Source organism: Copidosoma floridanum, unplaced genomic scaffold, assembly GCF_036245765.1.
Source record: "Copidosoma floridanum isolate Cflo_tuat_1 unplaced genomic scaffold, Cflo_Japanese_pri ptg000005l, whole genome shotgun sequence".
Classification (NCBI taxonomy): Eukaryota; Metazoa; Arthropoda; class Insecta; order Hymenoptera; family Encyrtidae; genus Copidosoma; species Copidosoma floridanum.
Genome location: NW_028321882.1, coordinates 4,710,376 through 4,737,870, shown reverse-complemented (window position 1 = coordinate 4,737,870; position 27,495 = coordinate 4,710,376). Strand labels below are relative to the sequence as shown.

Here is a 27,495-nt window from a genome sequence, read left to right as displayed (position 1 = left end):
CTTCCGAATTCTGTAAAATATACTTCAACATATTATTTTTATACTAACAATTGATTTTATTATTATTTAAGGTTTAAAAAAATATTAACACAAACCTTATTTCGAAAAAATTTTACTTATAATACAATAAAAAGAAAGGTTAGCGAACGGAGCGCGCAGGGGGGCGGAGCCCCACTTATATATATATATATATAATTCTACTATGTTATTTTTATTTATTCTAAAACATAACGTCCACATAAGTTTCTTTCTATAAGTATACACATACACGTGTACGCGCGCGCGCGTGTGTGTGTGTGTGTGTTTAAAAAAGGTGAATTATGCAGACTTTACATGCTTCAAAGACATATGTTAAGGACACGGTATAATTAAGCAGACGTCCATATAATTCGTGATTTGTCCGCATTCTTACCCCTTTTTTCTGTAATGCATCATTTTTTTATACAAAACATACAGACATATGGTGGAACTAGGTTCTGTTGAATTCTGCCATACATAGGTATGTTTATTAAAAAAATTACAGTTTTTTTGCGTTTTTCTGAAAACTAAATGCCTGGAGGTCTAGACCTTATGAGTAAAGATTTACGCATAGTTATTAACGCATTAGATGTATGTTTTTTAAGTATTCTGCATAGTTCTATGATAAGAGTCCAGGAATGAATGTTAATATTTTTTCAATAGGATAAGAACTTTCTACTTCTAAAGTTTTTCTGACTAGGAAGTTATTGTAATAGCTCCTCAGCTACCCAATGTGAAAAATTAGTAATAATTTGATTTGTTTTTTTGAGGTTGCAAGAACTTAGACATAAGTCTTGTGTATTATAAACAAGCATTACCACGAGTTATGCGTATTTAGTATCAAAAGCATCTGACTGATTTCACGTTTTAAATAAACGTACAAGTAACTTCGTAAGCTTAGTTTGATTTTTTACTTATATTTTACATTTAATGGACAAGTGCCAGTTTAACGTATATAGAAGGTAAACATTGTTAGCGTTATTATGATGTGTATCAGTGCAAGTTTAGATTATTTTCGTCTATGGCTAGAAAAGTAATACGTTACATTAGTAAGTTATATCTAGCAATTAAAAATAATGTGGTTACTATTATTTTTCTTCAACTCTTAAATTTTTTTTTTCATATACTTTGCTCTCTTAAAAAAAACGTTTTAAGTATGAAGTTTGACAGGCATTAAATTCTCTTGGTGTCAAAGAAGTATGAATATATCTATGGATACCCTGTAGTGGCACTCTTAGTCGCATACACACATAATACTGCTTTATTCAGCTTTATGGTTGCAATTAAGTAAATTCAATGTTCTCAACAGGCCACAAAGTTATTAAAAAAGTTGAGATTCATTCATTAGTTGTTTTTAGTGTATGATTTAAAATAGAATCTCGTCTTACGAAATAATATATTTATCTTTCTAGCCTTGTAATAATGCATATCAGTGCAAGAATAAGTCATATTTATTTGTGGCTAAATCGTTAGCACATCACACTGATGGTTCTAGTTATAATTCTAGTGATCGAGGTGGAAATTATTTTCTTCATTTTCTACTTAAATACAATTGGTTTGGCCTAATGTTACGCATTGAAGTTATAATCTGTTATCAGAGCTTATTATCCCAAGCATGATGAAAAAAGTACAAGACCTCGAGATATCTTTTCTTATTTAACTGGTGATCTCTTAAATAAGTGAGAAAAATATAATTATGTATAAAAATAATTGTATAGGATACGATATCTGTTTCATAGTATGTCTCTTAATAAACTTAAATATGTAAAATTTTAGACAAAAGTACTGCAATACAGACATTGACCTTTAGTTTTTCAACATTAAAATCTAGCATTTGAAAAACAATTTCTGCTTTATAGAGCAGACAATGCATTTTCTTTATTTCTTTTTTGAATTAATACTTACAAACTTAAGAAATGAGACCATTTCTTGAATAAAAACAGTAAAGTGTCTATTCGCATGTTTACACAAAATTATGACATTCTGTCTTAGCTGTTCCAGTTCAAGCGTATTTAAACAGATAACTGTAACTTGCATGTATATGAAATATATATAATTTTGAGTATCTATTGTTTTTCTACAAAATTAAAATAATGTCTTACGTTAAAATAAATCCAACGGTTTTTACGTTTTTTTTAAGTGATAAATTTGATTTAATACTTGTTTTCTAAGCTATTACTTCGGTAGTAACAGGAATTTACTTGCTATGTAACGTAAAAAGTTGATTATTAGTTGTATAATGTTATACCCATAACCATCTTATTATTTTTTTTAACTTAACAAATAATATTAAACCTCTTCGAGTAAACTTATAGCTCATCACAGAAAACCCTTTGACATTAAAATATGTAACAAAGTAAGAAAGTACTTTTTGACGACAAAACCTTCTTTACTACGTACAATCTATAATAGTTGGCTTTTGTGTTACAAAACATCATGATTTTTTACGTTTTTCTAGTATAACAGATTAAATTACGGTATCCTACAATTTTATGGTAGAAGCTATGGTATTAAGCATTATTGAGCAGTTAAATAGTAAAAAAGCAAGAAAATAAGTTGTTCCGACTAATGAAGTAAGTTTAGTTAGAGAAGGTGTTACAGTAGTAATTAATAACAGAAAAAAAAAAATAAACTAATATGAATTAAAAAAGAAAAAAATTCTGAGAAATGAATAGACAGATAAAGAAAGAGGAAGAAGAATAATAAACGAGCCAGAGAGAGAGAGAGAGAGAGAGAGAGAGAAAAGATGGCTCTCTTTTAATATGTTATGATCTGCTCTAATTGATTCGTCCCTTATGCGTCATGTAGCTTATACTGTCAGAAAGAAGCTTCTCTCGCGTAACTCGCCGCATTCTGGAACACATTGCTAAAATTGTACCAATCATAATACAGAAAGTTCCACATCCTAAGCCAATTGTAATGCTGACAAAATTTGGTCGTAGACAAATGCGGTCTCCATTCGGGCCCTCTTTTTTACCTTGAAACATAAACAAAATTTAGATTAGTTTTTAATCACTTTAGTCTGTTGCTTGATTAATCATAAAACTGACGTACATCCTAAGTTTTTACATCTTAAATGTCACCTAATAAATCATATAACTTGTACTTTTTCATATTCTCTATAATTACTAAAACTTTTATGCCATTAATAAAAAGGTAATCAAATGTACCGAGCTAATTTGATTTTTAGAGTAGGTAATGAAATTACAAAATGTCGTTAATTATTGATTTATAGTTATATCCAGAAGTAAGCTCATTTTATAGTGAAAAATACTTTAATTTTTCTTATACTATCTTACGTTCTCACGCATTTTCATTAAGACCAACTTTGCAAATTTTAAAAAAAAATTTGAGATTGCAACGATTCGACTTTTTTTGTAAGAATACGTGAAATTTATCTTCTTAAATGAGTAACAAATTTTTACAGTAATTTAACAGTGTATTTTAAGTACATTAGGTACCGATCGTATGGAGTTTCAATAAGATCTCTTTTATAAATTAAGTACTTGGGTACCTCCTCAAGTTATCTTGATTATAACAAAAAGGTTTTTTCTTTCTGAATAAATCTTACTCAGTGAATTTATTCATATAAAAAAAATGTTTTTTAGTTGAACTGTAAACTTAGGATTATTTAAATAACGATAAGCAGTTTACTTACTTGTTCGTAGAAGTGATGTAGTATTCTGGAAGAATTCAGAATCTGCTTCACCTTCTTGTAGAACTCTGAGAGACTGAAAAAGGTTGACGTTTTCTGATAAACTTGCAGCTGGTGTTGATTCGCCTTTCAGAATATCTACTACAGCTCGCTTTACGACGGACTTAGCATTCCTCCAATGACATGGCTGACTCTGTATTAAAAAAAATGTTATTATTAAAACAAATTAAACAAGGTTATAAAAAAGCTACAACTAATTTATTTATCAATTTGATTTTTTACTTTGAGAGTGTGGATCTTTGTTATGCATTTTGCTAGGGAGTAAGCCGGAAAAATTTAGATGCATAACGTAAGTCAAGAGTTTTTCTATATAATTAAATAGAAAGAAAATATTGGTTACATAGTGCATGTAGTTTCTTAAGAAGAGCACGCACATCATAAGAAGACACATGCACGTTTTTATGAATACAGTGCAGACGAGCAATTTTGAAGGCAGTAACGAATCCTGTGCTATAGCAGAATATACAAGTATACTTCAGCACACAGCTGCTCACCGCATTTGAGACTCTTGGTGCAGATCCTGTAGTAGTAATTTGCGTAAAGTAATATTATTAAATATATATGCAAAGGACATACATGCACGGCTGCAAAACTTTTCAAAAGTCAAATCGATTCCATCAACCGTAACGATCGTCTTTGCGAATTACAAGACCTTAGCTATGTGAAATAATATGAAATAACCTTTTTTTTTTCTTTGTAGACAAAATGAGAATAAAACATTAAATCAATCATTTATATCACTTAGTCCATTAAAACAGTAGATTAATGGTACAAATTACGTAGCATTTTTATCTGGTACGAACTTTAATTTTTTTAGACTTCAATACCAACATACACGCAGGCTCAACTGAAACTTTTTTTTTATTGTTAAACATCTAAGACATAAATCCTTCTCCCAAATATTCTGCATTGTCTTTGTAAAGAAAGTCTATTATTTATCATTATTTACAAAGTTATGTTACAAAACATCTCCTTTTTGCAAGTAAATACAGAATAAGATGTCAGAGCTTATTGTTTTGTAGTTTTTATTAAATATAAAAAAATGCTGGAAAACATCTAATATGTTCTTATTCTACATTAGTATCACTTTCATCACGTTATTTTCTATTCTTGCGGCAAAAAATATGGCTTTGTACTGTATTATGACTTGTAGTAAAAATAACAATTTTGTAGTATTAATACATTACCATTCAAAAAAGATGTATTATAAAAAAATATAAGTCCACACAACGTCTGCAGAAAAAAAGGACATGTCTAATTTAAGTATGATTGTGCCATTTGTAAGAAATTAAGTGTGGACCCTAGACTATGAAATACAAGCACTACACAGTGCTTACATGTTTGTGAATCGTGTGGAATAGTAGTGTGTATTAAATTTTATTGTAAAAGACGAGTTACTGATGTACAAGTATGTACATAAATATACTGATGTTATTTACATACATGTAAGTAACTTATTTTTAAATAAGAAGTTTGCTGTATCAGTTGTTTCTGCAAAAGGAATTTTCGATGCTTAAAGCATACGGTGTGCACGTCTTTCAAGTCTTTCAAAAACAAAGTCACTTTAAATATTAGTCAAGTTGGATACATCATATTATGAGATCAACACATAAATACTCAGAATTTATAGTTTCAAAATTTCGTTAATCAAATTTGCATTAATGCTCACAATGTAATTTGATTCAATTTTTCAGGGATTAAAATTGTTGTAAGCTGTATTGACAAGATAATAAGTGGGATTTTTGGTTAAGCAGATGGTTGGTCTTAATTGCATGAATATGGATGCTGTGTCACAAATTAATGACTTCGTGTTGTGTGAAAGCTTTTTTCTGTTTTACTTGCATGTGGACAGTTCTCACTACGTTAAATGATTTCTTTAATAGTTGTCTTAAAGACTATCTGCTTACATATTTTTTTATGTATATTTTTTTAGTTTTTTCATTGATTTGTTAATTAAATTAATAACAAAGCCTGAAGAGGTTAACGCTTGAGTTTACAAAGCGTTGTTTCATTAATCACAAGGCTTGAGATCTGAATCGTGTGTACAACGACTAGTCTAAGTTTCTGGGAATCCCTGTTTACTATTTGCGCTTTACCTAAAAATTGATTAATCGATTTGCCTTGAGTGCTTCTTGGATTATAAAATTAAGTTACTTAAGTGCTCCTTTATGGAAATTCAAAGACTTGTCTTTCGTTAACTTATTTTATACTCTTCAAAAACATACTACAATTCTCCTACTGTTTAAAACAAACAATGCTTGCTATCTTCGGGCTCAAACTCGTTAAAAAGCTTACTACACTGTGGAGTATAAAACTTATTCTTAAGTCTCTGGAGAAGTTGAGACTCAATCCGATCCCTTAAGATCGAATAGTTCTTTAATTAAAGAATGATATGTCTTCATGGATGGACAACTTAGAGTAGATGATGAGCTTGTCAATGTTACAGTCAGAAAGGTGCTAAATTTCCTCTCATTTTGCCACCCAAAAGTCTTCCCATTGATTTAGCAGTCCCTCATTATTATCTCTTGACCTTTCATGGCAGAGTGCAGGCAACACTGTTCTTAATTTGTCAGATGTACTAAATACTACGGTATCGTCAGATCACTAGTGCCCTGCTGCGTAAATGCATTTAATGCAGAAAATAAACTAGTCAGGCTCAGAAGCAGCTTATGAGTGACTGACCCAAATCTCTAAGACTGGTATTAACTAAAACAAACAATGTATTTTTTGATTTGTAAGGGTCAACATTTTATACTTACAAACAACTTTAAATTGACTGGCTTTTTAGGGTCAACACTGTATCCTGCAGGTAATCCCTTAATCTTACACTTTATTATATGAAACACAAATAGTACACGCTCCTACATCTATTTTATCGATGATAATGCAGACATGGCAAACCATGATCTACGGGGTACGAAGCCAGATTTGAAAATTACAGGATAAAGGTTGGATTCCCCGTCACAGCTGATCCTTTTTGAAATAAAAGTGTTTGTAAACAGACCTATATCGATAATTTTTAGAAAAAAAAATTTCTATATCCTAATTTTCTGTGAATAACAGATTCTTTGAGCATGAACAATTTAAATGAAGATTTTATTTTTTCTTTAATGTGAAAGTTTTTTTGAACAAAGTAAGAACTACTATGTTAATTAGAAAAATTCAATATAATATGGTTATACTGAGTAGCATAGTCATTTTTTTATATTGCGAGTATATCTCAATTTTACTAAAATATGTGGTTATTTTTATCATAGAAACAAGTATTTTTTTAATTATTATGTTAATTTTAACTATTAACTTTCTACAGTATTCAATTTTAAATACGATCAACCTAAAAATTTGATAATCTTAACGTGTATTATTGCTAATAAACCTCCAACTTTGAAGATTTTATCTTTAAAAAACCTTTTTATTAGAAAATTTTAATTTTTGTTCTACGTAAGGCAAAATAAGGTAAAAAAGCCCCAACTCAGGGTACAAAATTTGAAATCCATCGTAAGATCTCCGTAAAGATTAAAAATTAAACATGAGTTTCCACCTATTTTTGTTAGCAATATGCTGTAAAATTTTACTCTTTTATTCGTTGAGTCTTACTTTACTATGAATTATAACATGACTGCAATTTTCCACACCTCTAAAATAATAAAACGTCTTAATAGACTAGACAATAAACAATAACAAAATAAGACAAGTACAATTTTCAGTACGTATTTTTTGTGGTCTGCAATATTTCTTTATTGTTTTTTAAACTTGATCAATTGTTTTTATCAGAGCAAGATTGTCAAGTAAAAAAAGTTATAAATTGTAGAACTGAATACTACAAATAAATTTTTTGATTTGTATCACATAATACGTTTCTTTTCTCTGTATATGAAAAATATTCTTCCTATTTTATTGTTTCGTAAACAAAAATTGTATTAGAATACAAGGTGTTATACTAAAGAATTATTTACTGTTAGTATCTAATTGCTTATATATTTTTTGGATATAGTTATAAATCCACTGATAACAATGAATTCTCATTGGTCTAACATAGTTCTCCTTAAGTACAACATTTTTCTATCTTTTTTATTATATAAATAACGTATCACAATGACAAAGAACATTAAAATGGATGAATAGTCACAAAAAAGAGGAGAAAACCTCATTCAATTTCGTTTCAGAAACATTAAAGCTAATGTAAAGACTTATTTTATCGTCACCTGTAGGTTAGCACACGAAGGACCACTAGTGCATATGTATGCCAAATCATATTTACTTGCGCCATCTTATTTTCAGTTTGTTAATGCATATTTCTTGGCAAACTAATGTAAACTGTATTTATGAATCGTTTTTTTTAAGAATTCTTAAGTAGTATTGCAGCAGAGTATCTATCTTCTTTAAGACTAATTGTAAGAAAACATAAAAATAAGTCCTAAAACAGGTACAACGTTAAGGGAATTTTTTTATTTTGTTTGTTAAACATGTCGTTCTGCTCTCAGTTTTTTCGATGATTACTCGAGGGTCAGTGCCTAAGCACACGATCAGTAAGTGCTAGTTTGGGAGTACGAATAAAAACTCCAAAAAAACAGGTGTTAGTTTAAATAGCGCTTCGTTGGTCTTAACGTCAACCTCATCAGGCTCACTTTATTAACAAAGGAAACAAAAACCAGAAACACAACAATTCTCGTAAATAACATCGTAGGGCCACAGTTTATAAATATTAATAATAAATACTTGCGTCTATATTGTTAACACGATCGTTACAGACTCTTGGTCACCTTAAACCAATAACGTAACTGTCGAACATATATGTACTTTTATTTATAAATACAAACAATAAATGTAAGTTTCTTAGCGTATATAAATAAGGTGTATACGTATTTAGAAGAAATGACTAATAAAAACTTTATGTTTGTTATTGAGAAATAAGGTATCCTCTTTTTTATTCATTGTGAATTCCTGTATTAATCTTTCATGTCCATCTAATGAATGGTCTAGAACTTTCATTTAAGAAAAATTAAAGTAATGGTTGAATTCTTTTATGTGTAAGGCGACAACAAACTCATCTTTCTTTGTACTTTTGTGTTCGTTCAGGCTTTTTTTTAATGTTCTCTTTGTCTCCCCTACATATGATGCAGAGCAAAAATCGCAAAAGAAATAATACACAACATTAGTTTGATCAAGCTCATCAATTTTATGCTCTCTAAGAAAAATAACACTATCTAATTTGTTTTAAATAGTAAGGTCAAATTGTAGATTTAATTTTTTTTAGAGTTTTTTAACAAAATTTGACAAGTAACGGGTTGTAAAGGATAAAAAGTTTTATTTAAGCACTAAGATTCTTATTTAGTAAAAAGTTACCATCATTATTAGTATTCTTTATTTTGTAATGTCTTTTCTTGATGTATTTTTGTATTAAAAGTTCAATATAGAGGTTATCGCGTAGAATACTTTTAGCCATAAAAATGTTTTTCCTGTGGAAGGATTTATCACATAAAAGAATAACTTGATCCACTAAACTGTATACAGAATTGAGCTTTAACGGTCGGGGATGCCTGGAATTAAAATCAATTATTCTAGTGGATGAAATTGGCTTAACGTACAAATTCGCGGTTATTTTTAAGTTTTTGTGTGTAATTGTAATGTCTATGAAATTTATAGAGAAGTTTTTCTCTACTTCGTGAGTAAATTTTAAGTGATTGTCTTGTTTATTGAAAATCTGTAAAAATAGTTGTACCTAATCTTTGTGTACACATATGAGAGTGTTATCGATGTATTTTTTATGTATAAGACAAATGAAATTATGACTTTCTTATAAAAAACGTAGGGCTTCCATCTCACGATCTTCTAAAACTAAATCAGCTAGTAATGGAGAAACAGGAGAACCCATCGGGCTGCCAAAAATCTGTTTATACAATTTTTTATTAAAGGTGAAGTAAACATTGTTAAATAAAAATTTTTCACATTTTATCATTCCATGATAGAGAATTTTTTATAATCTGTGGATTTGCATATATCTGGTTTCCAAACTATTTACGACTGATTCTAACAAAATGTTGGTACAGAGAGAAATAACATCCAAAGAAATAAGAAAATAACTTTTCAGTTCTCTAATATTTTTAATTTGTTTTATAAGTTCAACGCTATTATTTGAATGTGAAAAAGGTTTTTCAAATACTATAGAAAGAGAATTAAAGAGGATTTAGGCGAGTGTGTGTGTAGAAGAATAAACTGATGAAATAGTAGGTCTGAATGAAAGAGAAGGTTTTTGTATTTTTTTCAAGCCATAACATCTAGATAAATATTTTTGTTGTCAACCAATACTCGATAACTGCATTTCTTAAGATATATTGTATGTTTTTCCACGCTCACCAACAGAAGTTCACCATCGATAAGTCTCTCTAAGTCTTGGACCTAACCAAGTATTTGATATTTTTTCAAGCGGATGAGAGAAACAGTACGTCTGTGTATGTAATAGTTTGTCAGCTGATTGTACACAACATAATTATGCAAAATTTAATTATTCATTTCTCTACTTAAAAGTTGTGTAATTTATGTATTTATTACAACATAACTGTGATTAATACTTGTCAGTTTAATAAACATCAATTCAAATATACAAATGTAAACAATCTTGTAATTTATAATTAGTTTCATAATAATAGTAATTATTTACCTTATGTGACTCGTTATTATTGGAAAAAAATTCTTGCGCAAGTATTCTGCATACCTCTGTGCGTAATTCAATTTGAATGTGGTGCAGAAAATACATGTTGCCAACTGCGTTTCACCAAATAATTCCGTGACAAAAGTAACCTCTAATTTTTGTTGCTTGCTACTTTAAAACTCAAATTACTAATAGAAGTAAACTTACAAGGTTTCTATTCAATTGACTAAAACATTTCTGGAACCTACAACTATGTGGTGATGGTTTTAAATTAAAGACAAATAATTTATTTTCCGAGTAATCTACAAAACAGAGCAGTGAGGCAACAGCCGTTGCCATAAGACACCGTGTGTTAGACAAAGAGATGCATACAAATTTGTTGAACTTTGAAATGGTTTTACGCAATAACTAAACGTACAATTTTGCTCAAATTTTCAGAAAATGTGTATTAATACGTCATCTAGCAATAAAAAAAGTTTCAAGCAAAAATATAATAGTTCATTTTTCGGGAGAAGCGCTTTAATACTTGTTTCCAATACCTAGTCATTTCTTTTAGATGCTCTTTTTTTAAGTTAATGCATTACTCTTACTAGCAAAAATTGATTAGATACTTCGCTCCAAGTATTGATAGTATCATTTTTCTTTGTCAAGAATTAAGTGAACTTGTTTGAAAAACTACCTTAAAAAAAAAAAAGCAAGCTCCCATACTTAATTTTTTTAAACGCATTTCCAACTTTTTCTTATGTGACTGTATCATCAAACAAAATTTTTTTCTATCCTAGCTACAAGCTTATTTCGAGACGAAAATCTAGGAAGCATAGAAAAAAGGGCTATGAAACATTAGCACTGACAGTTCATCAAGTACCTTGACAAATTATAATTTGTTGTTCGGAGACAGATGGTCAGAATTCACAGCAAAAGTAGTCCAATATCCAAAAAGTAGCAGATCTAACGATATTAAAATTCAATAAATACGTTCTAAAAATTAGTTGAAAACGATCGTAAATAAAATGTTATTAAGATTGCTATATTAAGTGAATTCGTTTCAATTGCCCACGTCTAATATTATTTGGGGTCCAGAGTATTCTGAGAACGAGACAAATTGACCATTTTCTGAAAGAAATAATTCATCTACATTGTATCAAAACGTGACTTTTTATAATATCTACTATTTTACAGGTATGTTCTTGCTTTAAGGCTTTTAAGAATACTCTGAAGCTCAGTTTAGCAAAGTACTGCAAGTAATTTAAATTAAAAATACTGTTTTTCTCCGTTTAAAAGTTTTCGAAGTCTTTAATTTCGATTACAATGTCCACGCTTATGCTGTAAAAAATATAAAAAAGCAGATACTGTTAAAAGTAAATGATTTGCCAGTATGCCCTCCACTTTTGTCAATTAAAAAAAAAAAAAATTTTTCTGTGCTGTACGGATTGTAATAATAATTATATAGGTTCATTAACATACACACGCACACATCCGATTGTGTATACTATATAACATACGATTTTTTATTTTGCTTATTATATATAACATACTGTTCTTATTTTCAAACACTAATAAATTCTATTTGCAACCATCCTCAATACCTAGTTAAATTTTTTACAATTATTCTTATTCCTACGATTCCCACTTACCCCTCCTCATCAGTTTACCCATATCCATCAATGCCCAAGCACCTATTGTCCACAGGTTAAAACTAGTGACTCCATGCACATTTTCATGAAAATGTTCTTCTCTTCACCTTCTCTAATAGAAAAAAAAAAAAAAAAAAAAAAAAATTATATCCTGACTCGTAAACTAAGTAAATTATACACTCACTATTTGTTATAAAAAAAGTGGAGATGCTTGAGTCACTTACCTAGGGCACTTAATAAACAGCAATGAGTGAGTTTACCTCGAAGCATGCCCATCAGCATACAAAATACAAATCTTCAATATTTCAAGCAGTATATCAAATTATGAGAGGAACGTTGACAAAAAATGTCGATGAACTTCACATTTAAAATAAACAGTACATTTGATACTATCACGCTGTTTTTAAAAACGTGTGTATAGAATAGTGGCAATCCAAATTTTTACAATTGCAATCTTCTTAACTAGACTTTTACATTCAATAAAAAATATAAAATTCTTGGTTAGGTCCAAGACTTAGAGTGACTTATCGATGGTCAACTTCTGTTGGTGAGCGTGGAAAAACATACAATTTATCTAAAAAAATGCAGTTTTTGTAGTATTGGTTGACAACAAAAATATTTATCTAGATGTTATGGGTTGCAAAAAATACAAAAACCTTCTCTTTCATTCAGACCTACTATTTCATCGGTTTATTCTTCTACACACACACTCGCCTCAATCCTTTCTAATTCTCTTTCTATAGTATTTGAAAAACCTTTTTCACATTTAAATAATAGCGTTGAACTTATAAAACAAATTAAAAATCTTAGAGAGCCGAAAAGTTATTTTCTTATTTCTTTGGATGTTATTTCTCTATGTACCAACATTTTGTTAGAATCAGTCGTAAATAGTTTGGAAACTAGATATATGCGAATCCACAGATTATGAAAAATTCCCTATCATGGAATGATAAAATGTGAAAAATTTTTATTCAACAATGTTTACTTCACCTTTAATAAAAAATTTTATAAACAGATTTTCGGCAGCATAATGGGTTCTCTTTATTCAGAGAATAATCTAATTAATTATTTAGTTCATACCAATAATTATTAAAAAAAACAACTAAACATTTGTTTGGTTTAAGTAAGTTAAATTCAAATAAATGCATTTATTTTAATTGACAAAACTTTTTTTTTAGTATACTTCCGGTTTTCTCTACACAACATTTCATCACATGACATCACCATGCTACACATTTTAAATTTCATGAATTCAGTTTCTCTTATTTTCTTTTACTTTTGAACAACTTCTAAGGAAAAAAAATAATAATAAATAAATATATATACATAAATGAATTAATTAAAGAAAACAAAGCGAAACAAAACAGTTTCCAGAGAGCTTTATATCCCGAATCTTCTGCACACTAGACGAGGCCCTTATCCACTCTGCTACAAACCGTTCCAATTTAGAGAACTTGGTTCCCACATATCATGGTTTAGTTCGTTTCTTTTTATTTTTGTAAATTTTTGTATAATATATATTTATTCATTTGGTTTCGTTATGAATTAAATTAATAAATAGTTTACTTAATAGAATACTCTTATAAAATTGTATTTTCAGACAACTTGAAAATTAGTAAATTATTTTAACAGAGCACCTTCCTTACGTTTTGAAATATTTATTTCTATGTATTAAATTTGTTTTTTTTATAGTAAACAAAAAATTGTTACAGTGATTTTTAATACTTTTTTAAATTTTTGAAAAATGAAAAAAAAGCTTATTCGTACTGTGCAAATACAATCATGAATTTTTATTGTGTTTTATTCTTTTACAACTTTTTTTTTGTAGTTATAGTAATCTTATGTCTTCAAGGACGTTCTTTACATAGTTAGTGGGGGAAAAGTTCAGAGGAGTAAGTGGAACGCTAATGTGTGCAGTAAAGCTAGCAATTGTTTTTCTCATGTGGATAAACTCACATGCATGATCTTACGCACACTTTATCCCCGTTTTCTAAATTTATTCAAAAAATAACTAGTAAGTCTAGTCGAAAATTTAATGGGTTTATCTAAATGTTATCTAGTGTACCCAAGAAATTGGGAGATTCCTACAAAACATATAAACGCTATTAAACGTGATTTTTTCGTAACGTTACATATTTAATATCGGTTTTCTAAAATTTAACATACATATAATATTGGTAAAGTCGAACGAGCTGCAATTTTTATCGGTATTTTTAATGATATTTCAATATAAATTTGACGTTTGAATAATACCTGTCAAAAAAATCTGTGTGTGATGAACGTCCTGAAGGGACATTTACTGGCATGTAATACTACCCTATTAAAGAAAGCTATACTTCAGGATGGTTTTTCTCAATTTTCCATGTACAATTATAGTTTGGGTATTAAACATGGACTATAAATTAGTGTGGGATCGTATGTGATAGATGTGAGCGTGACGTTACAGACGTAATTAGCGTACAGGTGGTAGGAAGTTGTTTTGAAAAAGCGCAGTCTTGTGTCAGCCAGCCTATAAATCATTTTTATGGTACTGTGCTGTAATAAATTTTTTATAACCATCAGCTCAGTAAATAATAATTAAAATCATACCCAATTGACGTAGGTATTCTTATTTCCACGAAAATTGCACCACTTCCGTACACAATATTGTTTCATACAAGATATTTTTATACTCAAAATTATATTATTTGCTATACAATTTTATGGAAGTATAACTTCGTACTTCATTGAAAGAAGGTCGCGACATCCGTTACCACTATGTGTATCTACTCTATACAAAATGTAGCAACGACAAGAGCCATGTTCCTAGTGGCAGTAGCTGCCGCAACTTTTGATCACGCATTCTGCACATGCTGTGCATGCGTTGCCTGCATAGTAGTTAGCAGCCGTTACCGCACAAAATTATTACACGTAATCCTTACACGTATGTGTTTATGGTATATATAATGATGACGTACGTGATTGTGCATTAGAAAGTGCAACGTATGTCTACGTTATTTCAGAGTTCATGTAATTATGTTTATTGTTGTATAAAAAAATCAGTACATTTATTATTCACGAGCTTATTAACGAGCTTATTATTACATTTATTGAATATATGATATTATCTTCTTTATTCAGCTAATTATACACTTAAACTATTATAATATTTATTCAAATAAAACCAACTAATTATTTGTTTGATTTGAGCAACCTATTTTTAAGAATACAAACAAACAAATTACTAACTTTGATCAAATAAGCGCAAATGGTTAGAGTATTTACATGTATAGTTAATCAAAATAAATACTTTTTTTCTTATCACAAATAAGACAACTTATTTATTGTTTTAAATAAAATTTTTTATAAAGACATTCATATGATGGGCGATATTCTGGACACGCACAACTTGTCATTCAACTAAGTGTTTATTCAAACTAATAAAATATATTATGTAATTAATCTAAATAAACGTTTGTTTTATTTATCAAAATTGTTTATAAGAATACAAACAAATAAATCATAAACTTCGATCGAATAAGCACTGATATTAAAAGTTTATGCATTAAGTAAATCAAAATAAATATTTTTTTCCTCGTTACAAATGTGAGACAACTTATTTGTTATTTCAAATTTTTATTTTTTTAGAAGCAATTCACATGATTGTCGATATTCTAGACATGCAAAATTTGTTATTTAACTAAGTGTTTATTCAAACTAATAATATATATTGTTATTGATTTAAATAAATATTTATTTAATTTATTCTCGGCAATAATTATTTATAAGAGTATGTTCGAAAAAATTTACTTTACTTGCATCTGATAAGTTGTTTGGGTAAGGGCGAACTACTATTTGTTTAAATTAAGTAAATATTCAGGAATTCAAAGATTACCTTAGTTCATAAGACACACTTTAGCAGATTATGATGATCATGTATATTTATTTTATAAGGTGATCTTTGAATTCCTAAATATTTACTTAATTTAAACAAAAGTTAGTTCGCTTTTACCCAAACAACTTATCGGATGCAAGTAAAGTAAGTTTTTTCGAACATACTCTTATAATTAATTAACTGCCAAGAATAAATCAAATAAATATTTATTTTAATTAATTTATTTTTTACATTTGACATCCAGTGGCTTAGAAAAAACTACATCACAAAAGTATTAACCAATATTCACTTATTTTTAGTTGTTTATTTTGTTACAAGTATTATAAGATTACTGTTTAGCTATGTCAGGCATTGAACAAATATCTTCTTTTTGTTTACTTGCAATTTATCTTTTAAAATTTTAATTTTTTTAAAATCATTAGAAATATGACGTAATTGTTAGTTTATTCACAATAATATTTATGGAATTCAAATAATGTCTTACGAATCATTATTGCTCGTTATACGTATAAATTAATGTACTTAGTTATTTGAATTATATACAAATTTATACATATGTATATAAATACGTATATATAAGCTGTTTTGTGATTGAATAATTAATTAAGGAAAACTTATAGTTTTTCTTTTTAAATAAATCGTTCACTGGTCAGTATTGATTTATTTAAATTAAATTCATACTTATCTTGGATACTTTAAAGCTATGGTATCAGTTTTTTTTTTCTTCGGCATAACAGGCTTAAGGTTAGTGGTCTACGAGTCAGCGTATCACCTGGAAGATTTGGGCTTGATCCCATGGAGTGGCAAATGTTTTCATCATTGTTTAAGCTATTTATAAGTTTTACAATTTACTCAAAATAGGCACGTATTACTAATAATAGTTATTATAAAAACATTACAAAATATGACTTACTGTACCACATAAAATAAATATATAATATATACCACTAATTAATGTGCAAATATCAAATATTTTAATAATGTTCAACCAAATTATCTAGATAATCCTGTAAAAAAAATATGTATATGTATGTATAACGTGCCAATAATATTCAAATATTAATAAACCCTAATCAAGTTGCAAAACAATCCTCCTAAACAAGAGTAATTATACAGGTAATTATTCAACAAATCTTCTCATTTTAAGATGTATATAACCATATCTAAAAAATGCTCAATCCAAAATTTTTTTTTCGGTTTTAATTTAAGAAAGAGGCCTTTTTAAGTTAAAGAAATATTTATTATACAATATTAAATATTTATTAATTTACTTACGATATCATGTGGGTTTTAAGTACATATTCATTTGAAACAAAATTTTATTATATCAAACTAAAAATAAAGTTTCTTACTTTAATTAAAACCTTATGCGAAATAAATAAATATTTATTGGAATTCGTTTCAGAATATTCAGAGCTAATTATCATTAATTCAGTCAAATTATTTTTGTTTTTAGAACAAACAAATTATTACTTAATCTTTGAGAAATATTTTATAAATATACTCATTATTAATTCAAACGTTTCTGATTTTAACACACATTTGTTAGTAACAAATGACTTTTTTTTTCATCTCAAAAAATTTACTCGTTAATTTGATAAATATAATTGCGAAGTACATAAGTATTTATAAATTGTTAATAAATCTTTTTTTACAGTAAATAAATATTTATTTTTTATTATTTTACTTAGTTTCGAAAAAAATAAATGTTTTTTTAACCTGAAAGAGCAGTTATTAAAAGATTAATATTAGATAATTAATATTCTTTAATTTTAATAACAAGTATTTCAAATTTCAATGTACATTTATTGCACACAACTAAAGTTTGATTTAAAAAAAACATTTTTTCTTTCAAAATACAAATTATAAGTCCACACATTTTAACCTAGTAAACATCTGTACAAATAAAAGATACAATTTTTTGTTTTTTAACAAATGTAGTTCATCAATAAATATGTTCACTAAATTTTCAAATATATATTGATACTAATAGTAAATAAATATTAAGTTTTTTTAAAAATGCGTGATATTTTCTTAACATAAATATTTATTAGATCCAAATATAATTTTATGAGTTGAAAACAAATTTGTTTATTGTACTGAAATAAGACATTCACTTGTTTGTATTCTTATAAATAATTTATTAGATTTGAATGAAGTTTATTTCTCAGAAGGAATTCTTTTTTCAGTAATAATGCCATGGGGGTCGAGGTGAAGGGGGAGAATCAAGCAAAATCCACTTCCATCACACTTTTTCTCAAGGTCAAAATCTAAAATCGTTGATTCACTCTCATGCACAACGTGTCTACAGAAGTACAACTTTAAAATGCCTAAAAAGGTTGTACTTATTGTATGCTTATACTATAGAGAGGAGTAGAAAAGTTGACCAGAGAGTTAGCTAAGTATATGTAGTGAAAAAAGATATTAGTTACTCTCTGCGACGAATGATTTTTAGCATTTCTTTGTACTGTATGACTACATTTAATATTTTGTTAAACTGACTTACTTTATTTCTGTTTGATTTATCACTTTAAAAATAAAGTGGGTTACTCATAGTGAAAAAATGTTTTAGCGGATGTTTTAAAAGTAACTCTTTATCTTTTAAAATATTGTACATTTGTGTATATATGATTAAAGAAGGCTGACTACACCACTTTTGGCACGTTTTTTATTTACAGTGACGACGCTTACAACTCTTCGGGTATAGTAACCCATGTAAACAGCTGTACTCGATAAGCTGCCGTACGTTCTATCTGTCACACGAGTGAGCCATCCCGTATCAAAAAAAGCTGCAATTTGTTCTACCATCTTATCATCAAAACTTTTTTCCAAAAAACTTGATATGCTTGCATCAGGAAAAAATCAAACGAAAATTGAAGTGATTTGGCCTGAAAGAAGGACGATGACGACCAACGTTGTAATTTGAAATCAATTACAATGATAAGAACTTTTTTATACATTTTTGTATAAAGCATTGGGCCACCTCTCTTTTTCTTGTTTTATACTAATACCATAAAAAAAAATAATAACTTCAGCTCACCCATAATGAATGCATGCATTATCAATCTACTAAGCTTGTTTTAACATTAAGCTTATTAAATTTAATAATACAACAGAAAAAGGTCACTCATGTTATATTAAAATAACCATTGTTTCTTTTTAAATAGTAACTGTAACGTCATTTAATTATTCAATAAAACCTTTGTGGATATTATCTTATTTTATGTTGAAAAATAGACTATGTTGTCATGTTTCTGTTGACACTTGAATGAAAGTAGTAGAAGAAAGTCAGTGCTTTTACTTCAAACTTTGTTTACAACAATTATAATTACAAAGTGTGGAGTTCCGTTGTGCATGCGAGAGAGTGCGGATGTGTCGAGAGAGCACTCCATAGAAAAGAATAATAAAAAGTAATTAAAGTAAAAATAGAAGAAACGAAAAGTACGAAGAAGAGTAAAAAGTGAGGAAGCAGCAGATAAAAAAGTGTAAAAGTGTATAGAGAGTGCTTGTATGAAGAGTACCGCCATCTATACATACGCGCCTATTGAAACAATGATTAAAGTGTATCGCCGTTCGCTTGTATACCTATTGGACGTATTAAATTCTAATTTACCAACAAGCATTAGAGTCACATGCCTACAATATCGAGCTTAGGTGAAAGACAGTTTAAGAATTGAAAACGAGAATTTGTCTAAACTTACGGTGCGAGTGAATGCACAGCTCCTCGGAAGCTTAAGTGTTAGAGCAACTGTCTGGTAAACAGGAGGTTGTGTGTTCGATCTGCACCCAGGGAGGATTTTTTCTCGTTCTTAATTATTTCTCCAAAGGAAAATTTTTTGAAAAAGAAATTTTGTGGATTTGTATTGTCAAGCATTTTCTAAATCTTATTTATTGAGAAAGGGCAAGTATGGATGGTAATAGAGAGTGCTTGTATAAAGAGTACCACTATCCATACATATGCGCCTATTGATACAATGATTAAAGTGTATCGACATTTTCTTGTATACCTATTGGACGTATTGAATTCTAAAAAAGTATAAAGTGAATAATTATAAAAGTTTGAAAGGATGAAGTAAGATTAGTGTGGTAGTGTCAGGGTATAGAGAACAGAACACGTGTAAGGCAAGTAAGAAGTGGGTAGTAGTAATAGGGGATATTAAAGAAAGGTATTAGTGAGAGGAAAAACGAGACACAAGAGGACAGGAAAACAATGTTTAAGTGGTGATAGTAAAAGAAAAAGTGCAGTGAAGTTTGAAAGAAAGTGAGGTTAGAAAAGATATTGTAGGGAGAAAGAAGCGGCAATTGGAGAAAGAGGTCGATAAAAGAGGTAATCTGAGAGGTAGATCAGGAAAGACCCTGATAAAAAGAGCAATATTAAGGTTGGTAAGGAAGATCCCTTCTTTGTCGAGTAAGGCTGGTAAAGAGGATTTCTGGCCAATAGCGGTGGAGAAGTCGGTAAAGTAAAAAACTGAATCATCAGCAAAATTTAAAAATGGCCAAAAAGCCGCCTGCAACAAGCATAAATACAAGAAATAATACAAATGCAAAACTAAAGAAACAGACTCCATTGAATTTTACAAAAGAAAGTCAAGAGAACGAAGAATTAAACGATAAGATAAGCAGGTTAGAAAGGAAGTTGGACAGCATGATTAGTAGTCTAGAAAGAAAAGAAGATGATTGAAAAAAGAAAAAACAGATGTGGATAAAAGAAAGGAAACAGTGGACAGAAGAAAAGAAGGCGTTAAAAGAAAGAATAAGCAAGTTGGAATGGGAAACAGAAAAAGCTGAGAGAGAAAAAAGGAGACAGAACATTGTGATAAAAGGAGCAAATATTAAAAGAGAAAATTTGGAGAAAAAGATCAAAGAATATATTGAACAAAAGATAAAAGTAAAAGTCAAGATAGAAAAGGCTAAAAAGATAAGTGTAAACGCTGGGCAAAATGTGAGGAAGTTGGTGGTAGCAAGGCTGGAAAGTAAAAAAATGAAGAAAGAAGTAATGAGAAATAAAAAACATCTGGAATGAGGAGTTTACATGAAAAGCGATCGAACAGAGAGAAAAAGGGAGATCTAAAGATTTATTTTAAACAAGTTAAAAGAGCAGAGGAACAAAGAAAAAAATACAAAAGTAGGATATATGAAGATTTTGATCGATGGTAAATGGCTTAGATTTGATAAAAGGAAAGGAGATTTCATAGAGGAAACAAGAAGGAGCCAAGAATGAGGAGAACAAGAAGATGTAGAGGAGGAGGGAGTAAGAAGAAGAAATCTTAGTGTTTGTGCGTGGAACATTGCGGGAGTGCTAAATAAGGACAGTGAAGTGTGGAAGTATTTAAGTGAATTTGATGTGATAATATTAGTAGAGACATGGTTGGAACAGGACAAGTGGGCTAATGTAGAAAGTGCGTTGTCAAAAAGTTATAAGTGGAAAAGTATAGCAGTCACTAGAGAGCATAAAAAAAGTAGAGCGAAAGGAGGAGTAATATAAGGAATAAGCGAAAATTGTAAAGTAGAAATCATGAAGTATGGAGCGATAATATACTATTGCAGGTGATTAAACACGGAAATCAGAAGTGAAAAATCATAGGAGTACATTGTCAAAATGTAGCAGAGACCATGGAAATCATAAAGGAAAAAGTAAAAACGAAGGAAAGTGGATGTGTACTTATACTAGGAGATTCGAATGCAAGAACTAGGAGAGAAGGAGGTTAGATTAATGAAAGTGATAGTGAGAGTAATAGTGATGACGAGGATGTAAGGTTAAGAAAGTCAAAAGACGAAAAGATCAACGAGGAACGTAGAAGACTAATAAAATAAATGACAGAAGAAGGATGGTGTATAGTAAATGGGTAAACAGGGAAAAAGGAGAATTCACAGGAGTCGGTAATAGATTACGCAATAGGATGTCAAGAAGCGTAAGACTAGATTAAGGAAATGAAGAATAATGAAAAGGTAGAGAAAAAATAAAATAGAAAGAAGTTATTACATGGATATAAAAGAGAGTATAGGAGCTGGTGTGAGAAAAAAAGGAGAAGGTTTGAAAGATTAGAAAAAGAAAAGATAAAAAATTTAATATTGGAAGGCGAAGTGTGGAAATATATAAACAAGTACAGGAAAAAACGAAGGAGAAAAATATCTAAAAAGTTTACAGTAGAAGAGTGGAGAAGGTGTTTTATGAAAAAATTAGATGAGAAGAATAAAGAAAGAATTGTGAGAGAAGAGACAAGAAAGGAAGAGGCAAGAACAAATGCAGAGGATCAGAAAGAAATGAGCAAGAAAGAGTTCGAGAGGCGGATAGCCAGATTAAAAGTAGTAAAAGCACTAAGAGAAGACAAGCTGGAAAATGAAGTAAGGAAGTACATGCCAGGAGAAGTGGATGCAGCCCTTTGGGAATTGCTGAAAAAAGTACGGGGAAAAGGAGGATTACCAGATCAGTGGAGGCAAGGTACAATTCGTTTGATTTACAAAAAAGGTTATAAAGATATGTTAGAAAATTATAGAGGAGTGACATGTACAGCATATAAGATTCATGCGAGTATGTTAAATGAGATGTTAATAAAGAAAATCGAAGGTTAATTATTAAAAAGCCAGTTTGGTTTTAGAGAAAAGAGAGGAGTCATAGAAGCTATATACACATTAAAACACATTGTTGACGAAAAATTTAGCAAAGAAAGAGAAAAATTATTTACATGTTTTATTGATTTAAAGAAAGCATTTGGATATTTATAAAGAAACGAGAAATCTAGTTAAAATTGCAGGAGAGGAATCCAAGGAATTTTGGACAGAGAAAGGTGTGAGGCAAGGCTGCCCACTGAGCCCGACGCTGTTTAATGTGTACTTAGTAGATCTGGAGCAGGAATTAAAGAAAGGGCAGGTGGGAGGATGCAGAGTTGGTAATGAAAAAGTATGGAGTCTATCTTACGCGGATGGTATAGTATTATTAGCAGATAGAGAAGAAGAATTAAAAGAGATGTTAAAAAGATTCAAAAAGTACCTAGATAAAACCATGATGATTTTATGTGAGAAAAACGAAAATTTAAGTGTTCAAAAAAAGAAAGAGGAATGATAGAAGGTGGAAGTGGGGGAGTAAGGAAGTAGAAGTAGTAAAAGAAATAAGATATTAAGGATATATACTACAGAAAAATGGGAGAAACGATAGGCATATAGAAGAAAGGAAAAGGAAATTAGTGATAGCTATGAAAAATGCATGGAGCATAGGAAGCAGAATATTTCAGAATAGCTATAAAAGAAGAAGAAAATTATTTACAGCCCTAGTAGAAAGTATAGCGCTATTTGGTGATGAAGTAAGGGGCTGGGAAGAAGAAGAAAGACTAGAAAGTGTACAGAGAAAATATAAAAAATGAATGTTAGGATTAGACAGCAATACACCAAATTATATAGTGGAGGAGGAGTGTAGATTAGAAAGGATGAGTATGAAAGCATTGAGGAGAGCGTCAAAGTTTGAAGAGAAAATTAATGAGTCAGACATAAAATTAGTAAAAGAATGCATAAAAAAAGGACAAGGACAAGGAAAGAAAGAAAATAGGAAAGGATTAAAAAAAAAACTGAATTACTACGGAAAGAGGAAGTAAAAGAAACAAGATTTATGAAAGAAGTAGAATTTAGGGAGGAAGTAAGAGAAAAAACATTAATGAACAAGGAAAGAAAAGAAAAAGAGAGGAGAATGGAAAAGATAGAGAATTCACGGTACAACAAAATATATAAAATTATAAGAACAGAAGCTGAACTAGAATACTTGAAAAAGGATATGCCATTAAAGGATAGAAAGTTAGTAGCAAGGTTTAGATGCGAAAATAATTGTAGAAGTAGAGAATACTGGAAAGGTGAGGAGGATAAAAAGTGTAGATTATGCAAGAAGGAAGAAAAAGATCATAAACACTTACTAAAGATTTGCGGAGATACGAGAAATAAAGAAGAAATGGAAAAAATACTAAGCCATGATGCAAAAGAGGTAGAAGTGCTAAGAAAAGTAATCAGAAAAAGGAAGGAGTCAGAAAAGATCTAAAAGATATCAGAAAGTATGCAGAAAATTAAGGTAGTTAAGAGAGAAGAAGGATTAGTCGGACAAGACAGAAGAGAGAAAAAGAAATGCAAGAAAGAATGAAGAATACAAGAAAACATATGGGCAATTTTAAGAAAAGAGTTGTAAATTTTTGAAATTTTGATAGTTTAGTAGTATTAGAAAAGTTGTTTATTGAGTTAAATATGGGAAATTTTGATAATTTTGATAATTAGGTTGGAAATTTTTGAATTTTTGATAGACATGTGTTAAATTCTAAATTTTGAGAATTGAGTTTTGTATGTTTGGAATTGTAGTAATATTAACTTCGTTTTATTTCTATATTATGTTAACAAGAGACAAAAGTAGAATATTAAGAATAGTTGAATTAAAAATAAATATATTATTTAACGTAGTTTGAGTATGTATTAAATGTGCAAAAATATTACGGAACCTCTCCAAACCAGTAAGGAACGGAGTCTGAAATAAATAAATATTAAAAATAAAAATACGAAGTTTGATCCCTCAGTAGAAATTTTTTGTAAGTTTTTTTGTATATGTTACAAAATATACATTAAGTTATAATGTTTCTGTAATATTTTAATATAATCATTTGATATAATTATCTTTCTTTTGATGCAGCCGCTTAACATGTTTTCCATTCCTCAAATCTATCACCTTGCCAACAGCTTTCTCGCACGTTTAGTATGTGTGCCAGTTTATTTCAAAAATATTTAAGGAAGCAAGCGATTTGTTTAGAAAAGTACGATCTAATCTTTGATTTAAGTAAGGAAAAACATGTACTTAAGGCTTTTATGCATGCTCAAAGTAAGAGTTAATAATAGCATCTATGGAAAATTACAAACCAGTAGTAACCTTTGTATTTAAGTCATACTATTATTCTTAGCCTGAAACGTAGTGTACTTTATCTGTGTAGACCCTTTCAACAGCTTATAAGTTATCGTATTTGACGATTTAAATAGATGCTTAGCTAACTTTTTTTTGACGTAAACGTTTGCCAATGATAATGTAGACTTGTATCTAAAATAAACCAGCTGCTTCCTAACAGTTTTCGTACAAACAAGTCATCTTTCCTCAACGTTACAGAAATCATTGTTGGTTTTTTTTTCTTCTATAGTGATAATAACGTTAATTTTGGGGTTAGACGACTTAAACTGACCTTTGTCTCCTTGGATTTTTTTAGCTTGTTCAAATTCTCCAAAGCAAGCATTGTATACCTTTCAATTCACTTGTTATCCTTTCCAATCAAGTTTTTTGCTTCTGCACTCTTTTACTTGCCGTTAACTTGTTGTTTTTACAACAAAAGTAGACAGTGAGATCTTTTTGGAGCCTGAAAGACACAATCTCTCTGTAAGTATAAATATATTTGTCCATAGAGACAATGAAAGGTAATACCAAGTCTAGGTACTACGTAATTAATATGAAATAAGGTGCTCATTTGACTTCGGCAGCATTGAAAGTACTACTTTAATGATTGACTGTAAGACTTATACTAATATTTTGTAAATCCCGACCAAATTATTACGCATAAGCTTAATTTAAGGCATTTATTTATTATCTCTCCCGTTTTTTAGTTTGTTTTAAAATACATTGTAATATTTTTATCACGATGATTTGCATGATTATATTTTACAGAAGTAGTAAGTTAATACTATTTGGAAGTTTAATGCCCTCAAAAAGATCTTTGAGGGCATTAACATCGCCCAGCACCTTTAAGTTTTTGTAATAATGGAAGGTATGATTTATAGAAGCAGAATACATCTTCCTTCGTGTTGACATTACTTTTATTCAACTTTATAAACAGCAGTTCAGAAAAAATTCGTTTATTCAGTTGACTTCTTTATAGATGCTATAGTAAATTTTTTCGGCTTTGTCTGAAAAACTATTTGTTGATACTTTAGTACCAGAAAGTTCAGGAAAAACTGATTGCAGAAGATATACAAAAGTTCTGTTTGTAGGTATTGTAACTTTGACGAAGCCATCCTTAGTAACGTCAAAATCAGTGTTCAATATTTAGATAGGTCAATTTTCTAGAGTATATGTCGGGTCAGTAAAGTTATCATGGCTTGCATTTCTATTCGTACCTTAATCTAGATTGTCAAGGGGGGCTGAGCTGAAAATCTAATAATTAACAAATATGATAAGTCTGGTTACCGAAGTTAGTTACCTGACTTAGAGCTTAAACACTTTCTTAAAATAATTTAATTGCCATTACATTTAATAAACATAATGAATTTATAACGTAATAGATAGCTTCTTTTAATATTTTTAAGCAAATAGTTCTAAAAAAAATTTTTAGTGAATACAATTGCTTAAAAAATAGAATAAAAGGTATCAACCAACAGAGTTTCTTTATCCTCTGCTATCTGTTGATTACGGCATTTTTTCCATAAATAGAAAAAATTTTTGTAGCAAGCATTCCCGTTTTAATCTTTGTCTTGCTCCTCAGGTATTTTCAATTCTTGGAGCAATTTAGCATCCAAAATCTCTTCTAAAAAATCCATGGTTTTTTGACATGTGATAATAGAAAAATCAAGATCTTTGTCAGGTAGTATAGAAGAATTAACTTTCTTTAAATATCCTATCAAAAACTCAAAATCATTAGTATTTGCATCTAATAAAGACAAGCCACAGAATTTAAATCCGTTTGTCATTAACTTACGTATGTCAATTGACAGTAAAGGATCTTTAAGGTCTGGTGCAAACTGATGCTTTTCCATAAATTTTTCTCCATTTTTAATCCCTAATTTGGTAACACATTTTTTGTAAGAACCTTCCAAAAATTAAAATATTAATAAGTCCATGAGTTGTATTATATGGGTTGCGTTTGTTGGTAGTAATATCTGTGGTATCGTGGGCAAGAGGGGCACGTGCTGCCGCCAAGCAGCGGCTGCGAGCGGCATTGTCGTGCGAGCGTCAGAGTGCTCTCTCTATGTTGAGATGTGCGACGAGCACGAGCTGCTTGCTCAGCTACCGTTTATTGTAATTGAATTGGTGCTTAAAAATAATAACACATATTATTAAATACATTTGCTTGTTCAAGGTGTTTTTATTGTTCATTCCACATCCTATGTCAAGACATTACAATACCAACTGAATGTCTTTTTCAACACAAAAATGACGTAATGGCATCGTCGTGTGCAAAGAATGTTCATCAACATATAAAATAATAGTAATAAACTAGACAATAATAATAAACTATGACTGCTGTTACGCACCAAAGGTGAAAAACGTTACTAACTTATTAAAAAAAATCCTCCGCCATCATCAAACCAGAGTCAGATCGATCAATACCCCAATCTCTCAGTTTCAAATCAATAATGTTCATTGGTCATCTTTTGTACAAATAAATAATAAGTTGTGGCAGTAAATCTGTAGCTCCATTATCTAAAATTCAAAAAATATGTAACTTGACAAATAAATATTATTCAAAACAACGTCCAATTATGGTACTCTCATATTTTGTAATTATTAAAAAACAAAACCACGTTTTGGCCGTTTGAACAATGCCCTGGCCCTCATCAGGTACGAAAATCTATGAGTAAAAAAAAAATTCTTTACAAT

At 29.5% G+C, this 27,495-nt stretch overlaps 1 protein-coding gene across 1 annotated transcript in view; it reads right to left on the bottom strand.

Annotated features, from left to right (window-relative positions):
• Positions 1-2,794: 2,794 nt before the first annotated feature.
• Positions 2,795-27,495, bottom strand: part of LOC149375650 (cuticlin-3) — a 705,303-nt gene continuing 680,602 nt past the window's right edge. Inside the window, exons 10-11 of the mRNA XM_089598075.1 lie at positions 3,677-3,866; positions 2,795-2,995 (exon numbers count right to left, since the gene is read on the bottom strand). Coding sequence (XP_089454201.1) covers positions 2,796-2,995; positions 3,677-3,866 — 390 coding nt within the window. The 3' untranslated portion in view covers position 2,795. The remainder of the gene's footprint in view (positions 2,996-3,676; positions 3,867-27,495) is intronic.